Source organism: Sprattus sprattus, assembly GCF_963457725.1.
Source record: "Sprattus sprattus genome assembly, chromosome: 7".
Classification (NCBI taxonomy): domain Eukaryota; kingdom Metazoa; phylum Chordata; class Actinopteri; order Clupeiformes; family Clupeidae; genus Sprattus; species Sprattus sprattus.
Genome location: NC_137926.1, coordinates 19,674,182 through 19,687,526, shown reverse-complemented (window position 1 = coordinate 19,687,526; position 13,345 = coordinate 19,674,182). Strand labels below are relative to the sequence as shown.

The following is a 13,345-nucleotide window of genomic DNA, read 5'->3' as shown; positions in this document are numbered from 1 at the left end:
CGGCCTTTAGAGTTTTAAAGAGTGTGGGTTGCGTTGGTCTGTGACTGGCTGTGATTATGGGGGATGTGCATGTGAAGTGACACTTGCTTTTTTAAGGATGATGTCGATGTATCCGGCAATCAGTTGGGAGATTTGCTCGCCTTCTGTGGTCTGTACAGAGTAGTAGCTCTCCTGATACTCCCCAAAGTCCTAAAGATAGAGAGAGAGAGAGAGATAGCGAGAGAGAGAGCAAGAAAAAGGGGGGGGGGGGGGGGGGGGGGGAGGTCGAAACAGTTGAGTGCAAGTGCTACGTAGACAAAAAATACACACACATATTGTAAACAGGACAAAAAAAGCCACAGAAGTGAAGCAGACACATTGAAAAATAGGAAGAACAGACAGTGTGTTTTTCTGAGAGCTCTGCACTTCAGATATCCCTCACGCTGGCACAGAAAGCACAGCTTACACTCGTCTGTCAGTACAGAGGCTCCAGCGCTACTATTGGGCTCAGCATGAAGAGACACACACTTGCCCTTGGAGAATGTTTGTTTCCTGGTTTGTGTGTGTGTCTGTGAGTGAGAGTGAGAGAGAGTGTGCATATAAGTGTGTGTGTCTGTCCACACATTTGTGCATGTAGATATTTTCACATGTTAAGTGTTTGCTCATTGAGTGTGTGTGTGTAATGTAGTTCCATAGCTATGAGTGCTGTGGCACTTCAAGGCATCTCCTCGGTAACATTGTTGCTTTACACAATGAAACAAAACAGTACCTAGAGTTTCAAAATCTAGGCTTTGCTGACTTATCTGAGGATGCATGTGTCTCGTGGTATAGACAAACAAATAGCATGTTCATCATTCTTCTGCATTACACAGATGCCTCTAGAGTTCATTCAAATTGATTGCACATGTATTAAGAAATCCAAAACATAATGCCAATATGCATCCCTTGGACTAATATAAATGTCTAGGATGTAGCAGAAAAAAAAGGGGATCACATTGATCTTGAGTTTTGATTTCTAGCAGTCCACTTTAGCATTCAACTCTACACTGTAGTCCCTTTAGGCGTATGTATAACTAGAGGCTCGAACACTTTTTACTTCAAAAGTCCTCGGATGTAATGTGGGAATGTAGGATTTCATACTGATCAATGTTGGCAAATAAGCTCCTGTGCGCCTGTGCATTTCTAAATGAACGCAGCTCATTAATTCACACAAGATATTTCACTTAAGCAAGGTCGCAACAAAACTCAACTAGCAGACGTTATAAATAATGTCATTAGCAAATGGGGAGTAATTATAAACGAATGCGCATGGGCATGCATGTATTCACATTTGCCCACATGCGAACACATCAAATATTAGGCACATCAACACCAGATGTTTTTTTAAAAGCTACGTTGTAATCATCGTGGAGTAATTTGCCTCCATAATCAGCAAACATGAACTGCTCTTTAATTCATGTTCGCAGCCATCGAGACGAACACGAGGCTGGCTGGCTTGGTTGAAGCTGTAGCGAGCTGCGCTGCGTGACACAGCTAGAGATTTGTGCTGTGACGTCTCAGGACCTCCGATGTTAGCACGCAAGTTCACTCGAGCCATTTTGGACAGAGGTCTCGCTCTTAAAAGTGTCACCTCCTATTAGGGGACCCTCTGGATAAAAGGGTTGCTGTACATTCCTGTGGGGGTTAGTGTGTTATGTGGAGTGAGAGCGAAAAAAAAATGGGGGGGGGGGGGGGACGGGGAGGGGACACTGTTCCTAGAACACGAGCGGGTGGCGTGCTCTACAGCATGCGAGACAGATGGGCTTTACACAGCCGAATACTTCAACTGAACACTTCAACTGTCAGCCTGCAGACGCACTCCCCACCCCACCCCGCCCCCACCCTCATCCCTGCTTAAAACCCACATATTTAAACACCCAGGAATGCAGGGGGTAAGGAGAGGTGGGATTGTACCAAGGTGAAGCTCTTGGGGGAGGCCGCCCATCTCTTGACGGTGGTGAGGGGCCACTCCTGGACCACGTCTTTGGTCTTCTCTTCCACCCGCATGACTGACTCTTTGGTAATGCCCAGCAAGCGCGGGACCAGCTTATTCTTGCTCTTCATTTTCTCCTGCAGGAGAGAAAGAAACAGAGAGAGAGGGGGGAGAGCGAGAGAGAGATAGAGAGATAGAGAGATAGAGAGATAGATAGATAGATAGATAGATAGATAGAGAGAGAGAGAGAGAGAGAGAGAGAGAGAGAGAGAGAGAGAGAGAGAGAGGGAGATATAAAGTGAGCACTGAGAGGCCAACCAACATACTGCTTTTGAGAAATGCTCCACTCTCTCCTACTGTCAGTGAACTAGTGCTTACCCACACTTCCTTTGGTTCGTTAATTGAAACCGACATGCCTCATGGAGCGGGACAGCATGCTCTCTCCCTCCCTCCCTCTCTCCACATACATATTTTTTCCCCCCTCTCCTCCCTCCTTCCTAAACTCAGGCTCTCTGATCCGCAGTGGCCGGCGTCTGACCCTGCGGAGTTACAGGTTGTCTCGGCGTCGTTGCCTGCCGCTTCGCTGAGCACCACTTCAAAGGGGGACCCAGTTGCTAAGAGACCTGTGATGTAGCCACACTGGCACGGTCGTCACGCTCAGGGCTGGACCCCTGGTTGCCCCTGACTGCCCTCTGCTCGTACCCAGGGAGTACCAGATCCACTTCGCTTCAGTGCCCCCAGAAACCGTAACCTGGCATCGGCCCAGGGCACCAGTATCCAAAAAAAAAAAATAATAATTCAAGGGCCTGCCGAACCAGTGAGTACAAAAAGAAAATACCTTGAAGGACCTCCAGGCTATTATTTTGTAAGTCAGGGTCAGAAAATCATTAGTTCTCTGATAAGCACAGACATGTTTCAGCACTAGAACAGGCTTACCAGCTCGCCATGGCACTCTCATAAACAAGCAAACCACTCATTCCGAGGACAATTTGCCTCGTTATATATAGCGGGTATATATAGACCTCTGAACACACCTCTATTGTCTTCTGTTTCAAGGACAGATAACATTCTTCCACATAACAAGACTATTAAGTTCGGCCAGTGGCAAACAATGAGTAATACGTCTTCGCTGAGAATTTAATCCACAGGGGGCTCAGTCAAGTGCTTTTCATTACAATCAGTTTAATCCGCTGGCCTAACCAGCCCTGCCACCAATGGCCTGACATGGCCCTCGCTCAGACCCAGACATGTGTGGCATGCGTCTACATCTGAGACAATGGATCAGGAGTGGGGGGGGGGGGGGGGGGGGGGAGGGGAGAGCAATCACAAAAAGCAACTTTTATGTGACAGGGTGTGAATACCTCAAGTATTGCCACTCATTTGAGTGAAAAGATCAAAAGAAGGCCATGTATGCCAGATGTAGGGATTAGCTGCTCTGGTCAACAAAACAAACAAAAACAAGTGTGTCAGCAAGAGGTTACAAATCGGGGAACATCATCTGCGCATCTTATCTTGTGTGGCTTACAGTGTGCTGTGTGATTGCTAACCTCTCCTCAGCGTCTTCTTGTCATTATTTTAAACAACAGATAACACTCTTTTGAAGGTTTGGAGCACTGCTCCTGGGTCTCCTTCAGCAAACCCTTAGTGTCTCTCCACTCTCCCTTTCTACATCTCTTTCACCCTCTTTCTCACTCTCATTCTATTTTCTCGGTCGTCCTCTCTCTCCCCCCCCTCCCTCCCTCCCTCCCTCCCTGGGCAACAGCTGCTGGCATGAGTGTGGAATTCGCAACTCAGGTGGAAGTGAGCTCGTCAGCAGCACTGCCTAGCCTTGGCTGAATCCCTCTCTGTGGGGCAGACATTCCTCTCATAGCTGCATGCTGCACCACGGAGCTCGTACTCAGACGCCCCGGAATGTCCCGGAGTGACATGTTCCAAATAGAAGGATGGGGGGGCACTGACACAGGAAAAGAGAGAAAAAGAAGGAGGGGGGGGGGGGATCTCTGAAACATGTCTGCACATTTAGGGTCTTGGGTTACCATCTGGATTGGGTTCAAGACCAGTCATGGCTTGAGTTCAACACAACAACACTCCACTATAAAGGGGTTCAAACAGCTAATGATATACCTATACAGGTATATTACTAACAGCTAAAAAACTGAGTATCAAAGTATCTAGGTATACATGGAGGAAGACTGCTTGAATGCTTGGGAAACTACCATCTGTCATAGCGTGCATACTGGAGGCTTTTCCTTGAAAGATCTCACCTTCACCAGGAAGAAAGAGACCCCGTACGTCCGTAGAGATCGAGCCAGTTTCACATACTTCACTTTCGCTTCGATTTCCGTCATCTCACCGCAGCTCTTGTGGTCCTGCGGAGTGGAAGACATGTTTTCTTTCATCAAGCTTCAATAACTCAGCAATGAGCCCACTGTGAGTTTATTAGCCCGCAAAGCTTTTAATCAGGTATAAATTCACTTATGCTAATCATTACAGAGAGAGAGAGAGAGAGAGAGAGAGAGAGAGAGAGAGAGAGAGAGAAAGAGAAAGAGAGAGAGGGAGTGGGAGAGGGAGAGGGAGGGTTTGTGTGCGGGCAAAGTGCTTTACATATTTCAGCTAATACACTTTTAACATGAGTAAACGTCTAATTGGAATTACTCTGCTCGATAGAGCCAGTAGAGCACATCAAACATTAACCCGGTTAAGTGGCAACATGAGAGGTGAGGACGCAACTTTTCCCTGGCGAGAGGCATTCATCACGGGCCCTCGACAGCACTACGCACCTGAAAGATCCTCTTCTCAGACCCCCTCTGCTTGATGTACTCCTTGGGCTGAAACTCCTTCAGGCTGGGGAATAAATCACGCGTGAAAGAGGTTACACCCAGGAAGAGCTCGCGCCGACCCCACCACATCCCCCACCTCACACGCCCAACCCACCTGCTACTGCCTCAGAGAACATACCGCTACGTGTGGGGGTCCGCCTGACTCAGACCTGCCATGTTCACATCTGCATGTCTGACAGCTGGCATGAACCACATGTTCTCAGTCTGCAGTCTTGCCCCAACCCCCCCCCCCCCAACACACACCACACACCACACACCACACACACACACACACACACACACACACACACACACACACACACAGTGTCTCACACAGCTATCTGACTGCCTTTCATGTCAAACCCAGCCACCCACACCCCACCTTTAACATAATATTACTGCTGGGGGCTTGTTAGTGCTTTGGTGTGTGTGCGTGTGTGTGCGTGTGTGTGCGTGCGTGTGCGTGTGCGTGTGTGTGTGTGTGTGTGTGTGTGTGTGTGTGTGTGTGTGCATATGTGTTTGTGTTAGCATGTGTGTGTTTGTGTGTAAGTGTGTGCATGCATGCGTGTGCGCGCGCGTGTGTGTGTGTAATATGTGTGTGGGTGGGGTCTCAAGAGTCAGAAACGCCTCGCTGACGGCTGTTGAACACCCAGCCCGGTGTCCATGTGTGTGTCTGGATGCAGGGGCTTACTCGAGGAATCCGGGCTTGTGTTTGTGCTCCACGTGCGGCCCGAACTGGATCTGTGCCTGGATTCCAGCAAACTCGCAGGCCTTGTCAAAGGACACCGGGTGGGAGCCGTTCAGAATGTCATCCCGGGCCTGAGAGAGGAGGACACAAGCCAGCGGCAGACAGCACACAGGAAGTTACTACACAGTAACGCCTCTTCACAGCGCTACAGATAACAGGCCTGTCTGCTCCAGAGGGAAGGAGGTCAATCCGGGGCAATACCACACACACATACAAACACACACACACACACATACACACACACACACACAAATATACTATGGAGATAATACACAATGGCAATACACAATGACAAAACACAGACAGACACGCACGCATAAACATACACAAAAAAAAAACAGAGTGATGCTGTTGCAATGTCTCGGCCTGCGCTCAAGTGATGACTTCATGGGAGCTTTGTCAGTAAACACACAAGTGGCGTTTTGGAACCACCACACAAACACACACACATACTCTAACTCTCTCTCTCGCTCACAGACACACAGTCTAACAACATCTTTAATTATCACTCAGCGCGGTGCATTGCCATAGACACCAGGCATTATACAGTGCTCTGTTTTTCAAAACATTACATCACACGACGGGTTGTGAATGTATAATAAGCTGTTTTAAGGAGTTAATGAGTGACTGTGACCAAGATCCTTTCCACTGCATGCGAGAAACCTGGGCCTGAACGGATGCTAATACTTTCCTCGTCTGATTGGCTTTGTTTTGCCTAAATACCCAGTGTCTCAGAGGATGCCATGTCTCCGGGTGTTTTCTGGTTGATGGATCGATTTGTTTAACTGCTTTTTTAAAGCCAATATCTGCCTAGACAGGACAGGATGCCTATGCCTCCTGACACTCCTCACATGTGTCAATATGGACGCTAGCTTCTAGGGGAGAATCAGTTGGCCTTTTGTAAACACACACACACACACACACCTTTCTTATGGACTTTAACCTCCCCAGAGACAAACACAAACACATACAAAAACGCACAGTGACACACAAAAGCACACACACACAGATCATCGGGTTAGTCCAATATTTTTAATCATCTCTTACCACTCGGAGACCTAAATCACTCCACAAGCCAAACTGGTGTGTGTGTGTCTGTTTAAATCACTTGGAGATCTTTCATGGAGACTCATTTTTGGGAGGGGAGCTTAACTTAGATGGAATATTTTGATGGCTAAAGAACTTTTCCACTGTTTCTCCTAGCCCACTGGTGGCAAATCATTTCTCTCATGCTATACATCAGCATACCACACAAACACAAACTCACTCATACAGGCAGATATGTACACACACACCCTGTTATACACACCAACTCTATTATGATCCTGTAAACACACAGAGGCATTTATGCATGAACATACAGTAAAACTCTCATATGAGTTTATATATATATGCTCATTTACACACACACACACGTGTTTTATTTTCTATGGCACAAGTTGAGTAAAAAGAATCTGTCTGCACTGTTTGGTGTGTAAATATGTGCGTCTGTTGTTTGTATGCTAGTGAGAAAGAGTGGAAGAGCTTGGCTTGGCAAGGCCCCATCTGTGTGTGTGTGTGAGGGAGTGAGAGAGAGAGAAAGAGAATGAGTGATGAGGTCATGGAAGCTGCACGTCATTACAACAGAGTGCAGTTCATCAGTGAGGGGCCCTCCCACAGGATATCAGCAAATGATATCAGGACACCGTACACGCGCGCGCACACACACGCACGCGCACACACACGCACACACACACACACACACACACAAAGATGAACCTACAAACAGACTCATACGCAAATTAGATAACTGAATGTGGGATGCTGTTAATTGGAATTTCCAGCAGGAAGATTGTGTGTACGTGTGTGTATGTATGTATGTATGTATGTGTGAGTGTTTGTGTATGCGGTAAGTTTACAAAGAAACCGAGAGCAGGATCAAGAGAGTGAGTGAGATAAAGAGAGAGGGATACAGAGGAGGGTATTTGGGCCTGGGTTGTTCCTCATGCGCTTCCCTCTCCGTATCCTGCACACTCCTCCCCCCTCCCTCTCCTTCATTCTCTCTTTCTTTCTTTTCATCTCTCTCCCTCTCTCTCTATGGCAAGCATCCTATCTTTTGAGAGAACCCACTGGAGAGTGTGAGACTATCATGTGGAGGAGAGGAATCCCCTGCAGCCAGAAATTTCTGTGTGACCTGCCTTTCAGAGTGTGTGTGTGTGTGTGTGTGTGTGTGTGTGTGTGTGTGTTTCAGTATGTCTGAAAGGGTGTGTGTTTGTGTGTGTGTGTGTGTGTGTGTGTGAGGCTGTCAGCATGTGGGAGGCTGAAGCATGTGTGTGTCTGTGCTTCAGAAAAGTAGAAAATATGGTAAGACCTGGGGGAAGCAGCATAGACTGCCAATGTGCCAATGTGTGTGTGTGTGTGTGTGTGTGTGCGCGCAAGTATATTTGTTGGAAAGGTGGCAGAAAGCGCCAAGCCCCAATGGGCGTGGGTCTATGCCATTGAGTGAGAGGTTTAATAGAGGAGTGTGGGTTTAAAAGAAATAAAGACAGGGTGAGAGACAAAGGGGAAGGAAATGGAGACAGAATGGAGAGAACACAGAGAGGCTGACAGAAAGTGAGAGAAGCAGACAAAAAATAAGAAATATGACTGGAAATGTCCTCCTCGTACAGATTAGTATCAGCATACATACTTATCATTTGCTGGTGAATATGCGAGTGGATGTGTGTGTATCTGTGTATGTATGTATGTATGTGTGTGTGTGTGTGTGTGTGTGTGTGTGTGTGTGTGTGTGTGTGTGTGTGTGTGTGTGTGTGTGTGTGTGTGTGTGTGTGTGTGTGTGTACACATGCATATATGTTTCCAAATGTTAATATGGCCATGCACTTATACAGGTTCATATATATTAGTGAAATGGTATAGATCCTTTGACTTTCACACACAAACACACTAAGAGAGTCTGTGTCTGTGTGCACATCTGTGTGTGTGTGTGTGTGTGTGTGTGTGTGTGTGTGTGTGTGTGTGTGTGTGTGTGTGTGTATGCGTGTGTGTGTGTGGATGCGTGCGTGTGTATGCACCCTAAACTACCCCTGTGAGTCCTAATCTTGGCCGTGGGTGTGTACAGTGTGGAGTTGCTGAGGGCCTGTCGAGTTGATGCATATGCAGTCAAGCATGCAGGGAAAGCCAGGGTAAGTGTGGGGGTGTTGGGGGAGGGTGTGGGCGTACGCAGAGGCCAGCCTGCCTGCCTGCCTGCCAGTTCTGCAGACTCAGCTCTTCACCCCCCTCCGGGGAGCCCCTGTGTCAGCGGCCCAGAAGCCCCTATCTGAGATGAGCCAATCTGAGAGCAGCATCAGCAGCAGCAGCGACAGGAGCACTGGGATAAAGGATCTCCATCTGCTGCAGATCAACATGGGGCGGCTCCATGCAGCACGACTGCCTCAGAGCACAGCTCCACAACCCATACAGTAACCCACCTCTGGCCCAAAGCTGTACCGTATCAGGGCCAGAACACAGCGCTGGGATCTGGGATGCTGTAATCTGGGAGTGTTCTCTTTTGTTGTGCTGCAGAAAGACAACTGTGAGAGACTACAGCTCGTGTGAGAGTCCAGCTGAGCTGACCGGCTTCACAAGGGTGGACAGAGACGCAGACAGTAGAGTGGCCACATTAGGATGCCCTCACACTCTTGTGTGGCAAAGCCAGGGGTCTGCCTGGGCTAAAAATGCTTAACCTAGATCTTATTTAGCCATTTTATTCTTCGAGGCAGATTTGAGCACATTAACACTAATGGACCGTACACAAGGCTACCATACAAACCAGTGAGGCGAGGCTACGGTAAGACTCCACCAAGGCGTGAAGACTTGAAAACCTCCCAAAGGGACTGTATCTACTCAGAAGAAACATTTCAACCTAAGGGACACTTTCAGCATGGATCTAGACCTGGGGTCCTTACAGTGACTCTTATATGCCAACACATTTGCTTGTCAAGCAGAGATAAACACTGTACCAAATGTACAGAATTCAGCCATGGAAAACAGAATGCACAGTAGCACACTGCATTAACCTTTCAATGTATTCCACTGAGCAGTTATTTAAAGAACATTCCAGAACATGTAAGTGTACACACTGCTAGTCAGTGTTTCCCAGGGGACATGACTCCATGATCTCAGTATTGTCAGTATCTCACTCTACCAGTTGATCTTTAGGAGAAGCTACACTATAATATTGACAAGCATATTAAACAGTCAGACTGAGGTTAGCAGAGGGAGGCTGACTAGCGCTCATGAACGATCTGCAGCTACGATTGGGGAAGAGAGGATCTTCACTAAGGAGAACGTCTAAATATTCCAGACAGAAACAGCAGTACTACAGGACAATAACAATTATGTGGGACGGACACACACACACACACAAATAATATGGGAGGAAGACATAAACCAAAGAAAGAAAATAGTGAGAACAACAGAGAAGGACAAAAAGAAAAAGAAAAAGTGAAGGTGAAAAAATGCAGACAGAAGAGTGAATGTGGCAAGGCAGCAGAATTACACGCACAGGCACCTATCACAGTCCCCCCCCCCCCCCCCACACACACACACACACACACACACACACACACGGCACTGGAGAAGGACAAGGCTCTGTTGACAAATCAATTACCACCACTTGGCCAATCCTTCATTCTGATCACAATGAAAATGCACTACCGTTCCTCACAATGAAACAGTATCGTGAAGGATTTTTTTTCTCTGGCATTGAAATGCAGACAAAATACATGAGGCGAGAGAGAGAGAGAAGGAGGGAGAAAGAGAGAGAGAGAGAGAGAGAGAGAGAGAGAGAGAGAGAGAGATGGAGCAAGATGGAGAGAGTTGGAGAAAGAGGTAGAGAGAGAGAATGGGGTGGTTCAGTATGTGAACGAGTGAGTGTTTGAGTGAATGAATGAAAGAAAGAATGAATGAATGAACGAGTGTTAAATGATGATGGACTGATCTCAGAGAGAGTAGCGCTGCTCGATCTTCTGACCTGGACGTAGAGCAGGTTGAGCTGGACCGGGTCTCTGGAGTCCACGTTCTGATCGGAGTAGAAGAACTTCCTCCTGAGCAGCAGGGTCTCGCTCTCCTCCACGCCCTGCTCACGGAACGTACGGCTGTGGTCCAGCCAGTTCACTAATGGAGGGAACACACACACACACACACACACACACACAGGAAGAGACAACACACAGTGTTAATGCAAAGTAGACACACATTTCCATCAACACACTGAAAGCATGTCCTTTAAAGGATCACACGCTTATAGAAACACACACACACACACACACACACACACACAGCTCATATATGACCATTTTTAAACACACATTTGTCCATACAGCTGTCAGGGTTTATAAAGGGACATATATATGTCAAGACTAAGTTTCTTTTTCCAAAGTTACCACTTTCTCATGGTAAAAGCAAATGTTAATCCAGACATAATATTTGCCACCGAAGACATACTTAGATATTGAACCAATTGAGTGACAGAAGCAGCTGAACTATAGTAATGACTTTATTGTTTTATAATTTTTGGTGCCATTTTGGTTTACTTGGTCTAGGACGTCAGCTAAGGCCATCCCCGTCTCCAAACATGGAAACATCCCTCATACGTGTGCGTATTGAGAGCACGCTAAGCACACACAAACACAGCCGCCCCGTGTCAACAGAGACAAGTAATAAAGGCTGAGACAGGATTACACACGGGTTAATCAATGTTTATTCACCTGCTCCACAGAGGGCCTTATGTGCTTACACACTGCCTGTTTTGCTTGTGTGTTTGAGTGTGTGTTGGGTAGTGTGTGTGTGTGTGTGTGGGGGGGGGTGGGGGGGTGGGGGGGGTCACATAGTGCGAGTAGGACACTCGGTGACACACACTCTCTCTGCATATTGCTCTTCCCACAGAGGCAATTACCTTATTCCTAGACTAAAGTTTGGCATGCGCTCCAGTATGTCTCGTCCAACTGCGATTTAATCCAAGATTCGGAGCTAATCCCCAAATGGAGAAAAACACACAGGCTCTAAATCTGTCCTGCTGCAGTTGGGCGAGTTAGGAGTGTGGTGGAAGGAGATTTAGCTTTGGCTGGAGTTTGTAAAATGTATAACTGACAAGTGTGTGTGCGTATGGTGTATGCGTGCGGTCAGCGTGCGTGGTGTATGTATGCGTGTGTGTGTGGTGTATGTATGCGTGCATGTGTGAGTGTGTATGTATGCGTGCGTGCATGTGTATACAAACATGCATGTGTGTCATCATCTGCGTAGTAACATCATAAAATCATATATTAAGTGGCTCTGCAGGTAAGCTATCAGTATGTGTTAAAATACTTTGGTTGGTGTCTTCCGTAGTGGTTGTCATTTGGCTGTCAGTAGTCAAGTTACTATTTTTAGAAATCTAGTTAACCATAGGTGCTGTTAGAGTTCGACAAAGAGGTGCAATTGTACTGTAACTGTATGGGTGAAGAAGTGCTTTGTGTAATGTGTGTGTGTGTGTTAAAACAATTACTAAGTGACCTACAAGTGATACAGCCAAAAGGCTATAAAACAATATGTTTTATTACAAGGTGCACACACAAATGGGTAAACAGACACGCTGTAACCATGGTAACCACAACTACGTGACCGAGTAACACAAACTCAGTGCTTCAGCTTAATGTTACAATATCTGCATTGGGCTTTGGTCAGGTTTGGACATAAAAAACAGAATGCCTGTTGGGTTCGGGTCAGGCTTGGTTACCACTCTAGTGTGTATACATGCATGTGTGTGTGTGTGCACGTTTGTGTGCGTGTGTGTGTGTTTGTGTGCGCGCAGACTCACAGTCGTCGTCTGTGTGCAGCTTGGCTTTGAGCTTCTCCATCTTCCTCTCATCTCGCAGCAGCGTGCGGTCCTTTTTCAGCGTGCCCATGCCATCCTCCTTCTTCTCCTCCACCTGCTCCTGGATCAGTGAGTACTCCTCATAGTTGGTTATTCCTAGGTGGGATGGATGAGGAGAGAGGGAGAGAGGGAGAGAGAGAGAGAGAGAGAGAGAGAGAGAGAGAGAGAGGAAGAGGGAGACAGAGGGAGACAGAGAGAGAGAGAGAGAGAGAGAGAGAGAGAGAGAGAGAGAGAGAGAGAGAGAGAGAGAGAGAGAGCGAGAGAGATTAAGTCTAAGATCTCAAGCCAGAGGCTTCACACAGACATCAGTACATCAGAGTCTTACAGTATTAATGGTTCACTCGATGTCATCCATATGTATGTTAGATCTTCACAACTATTTCATTCTCGCATTTCTGCCTTTTATTTGATTTCTATTTTATCTTCTCCCCATTTCATACTCTTGGCAGTTTACTCTGCGCACCCCCCTCCACCTCCCACCTCCCGCCTCACCCTCCCATCCTCTCTCAGTTCCTCTCTCTCTCTCCTCTCCTCCTCCTCCGTGTCTGTTTACCTCCATTAATCTCTTCTCTGCCTTTGCCCAGCAAGAGGCTGGAGTGGTGAAAACACTGGGTATTGGCCAGAGAAGAAAAGTAAGAATTCACAGAAGGACAGAAAAAAAAAGATGGATAGAAGAAAGCCAAGCAGAAATCCCCCTCTAAATAACCAATGGGCCAGCACAGGCAGGCCTCGCTGCCTGCTGTCTGCCAGACATCTCCCTCTCCTCCTAACACAATTTCACTTGGGCTTGTGCACCAGCCCTAATTGAAATGTATTACTGTGGGAACACCTCAATGATGAGCAGGGAGAAGATGGGTGGAGGGGGTTGGGTGCTCCATACTATGAGCAGCTCCATCGTGGTAATAGTACCTTTGTATAAAGGAGAGTGTAATGTCTGTGTTTTTCTTTAAAAAA

At 47.1% G+C, this 13,345-nt stretch overlaps 1 protein-coding gene across 3 annotated transcripts in view; it reads right to left on the bottom strand.

Moving 5' to 3' along the window:
• tln2b (talin 2b) overlaps window positions 1–13,345 on the bottom strand; it is a 97,380-nt gene that overhangs the window by 53,754 nt on the left and 30,281 nt on the right. For all 3 annotated transcript variants that reach the window (XM_080842352.1, XM_080842353.1, XM_080842354.1), the window contains 7 exons: window positions 12,335–12,487; window positions 10,511–10,653; window positions 5,462–5,589; window positions 4,732–4,795; window positions 4,216–4,320; window positions 1,933–2,088; window positions 88–189 (listed from right to left, as the gene is read on the bottom strand). In XM_080842352.1, coding sequence (XP_080698478.1) covers window positions 88–189; window positions 1,933–2,088; window positions 4,216–4,320; window positions 4,732–4,795; window positions 5,462–5,589; window positions 10,511–10,653; window positions 12,335–12,487 — 851 coding nt within the window. The remainder of the gene's footprint in view (window positions 1–87; window positions 190–1,932; window positions 2,089–4,215; window positions 4,321–4,731; window positions 4,796–5,461; window positions 5,590–10,510; window positions 10,654–12,334; window positions 12,488–13,345) is intronic.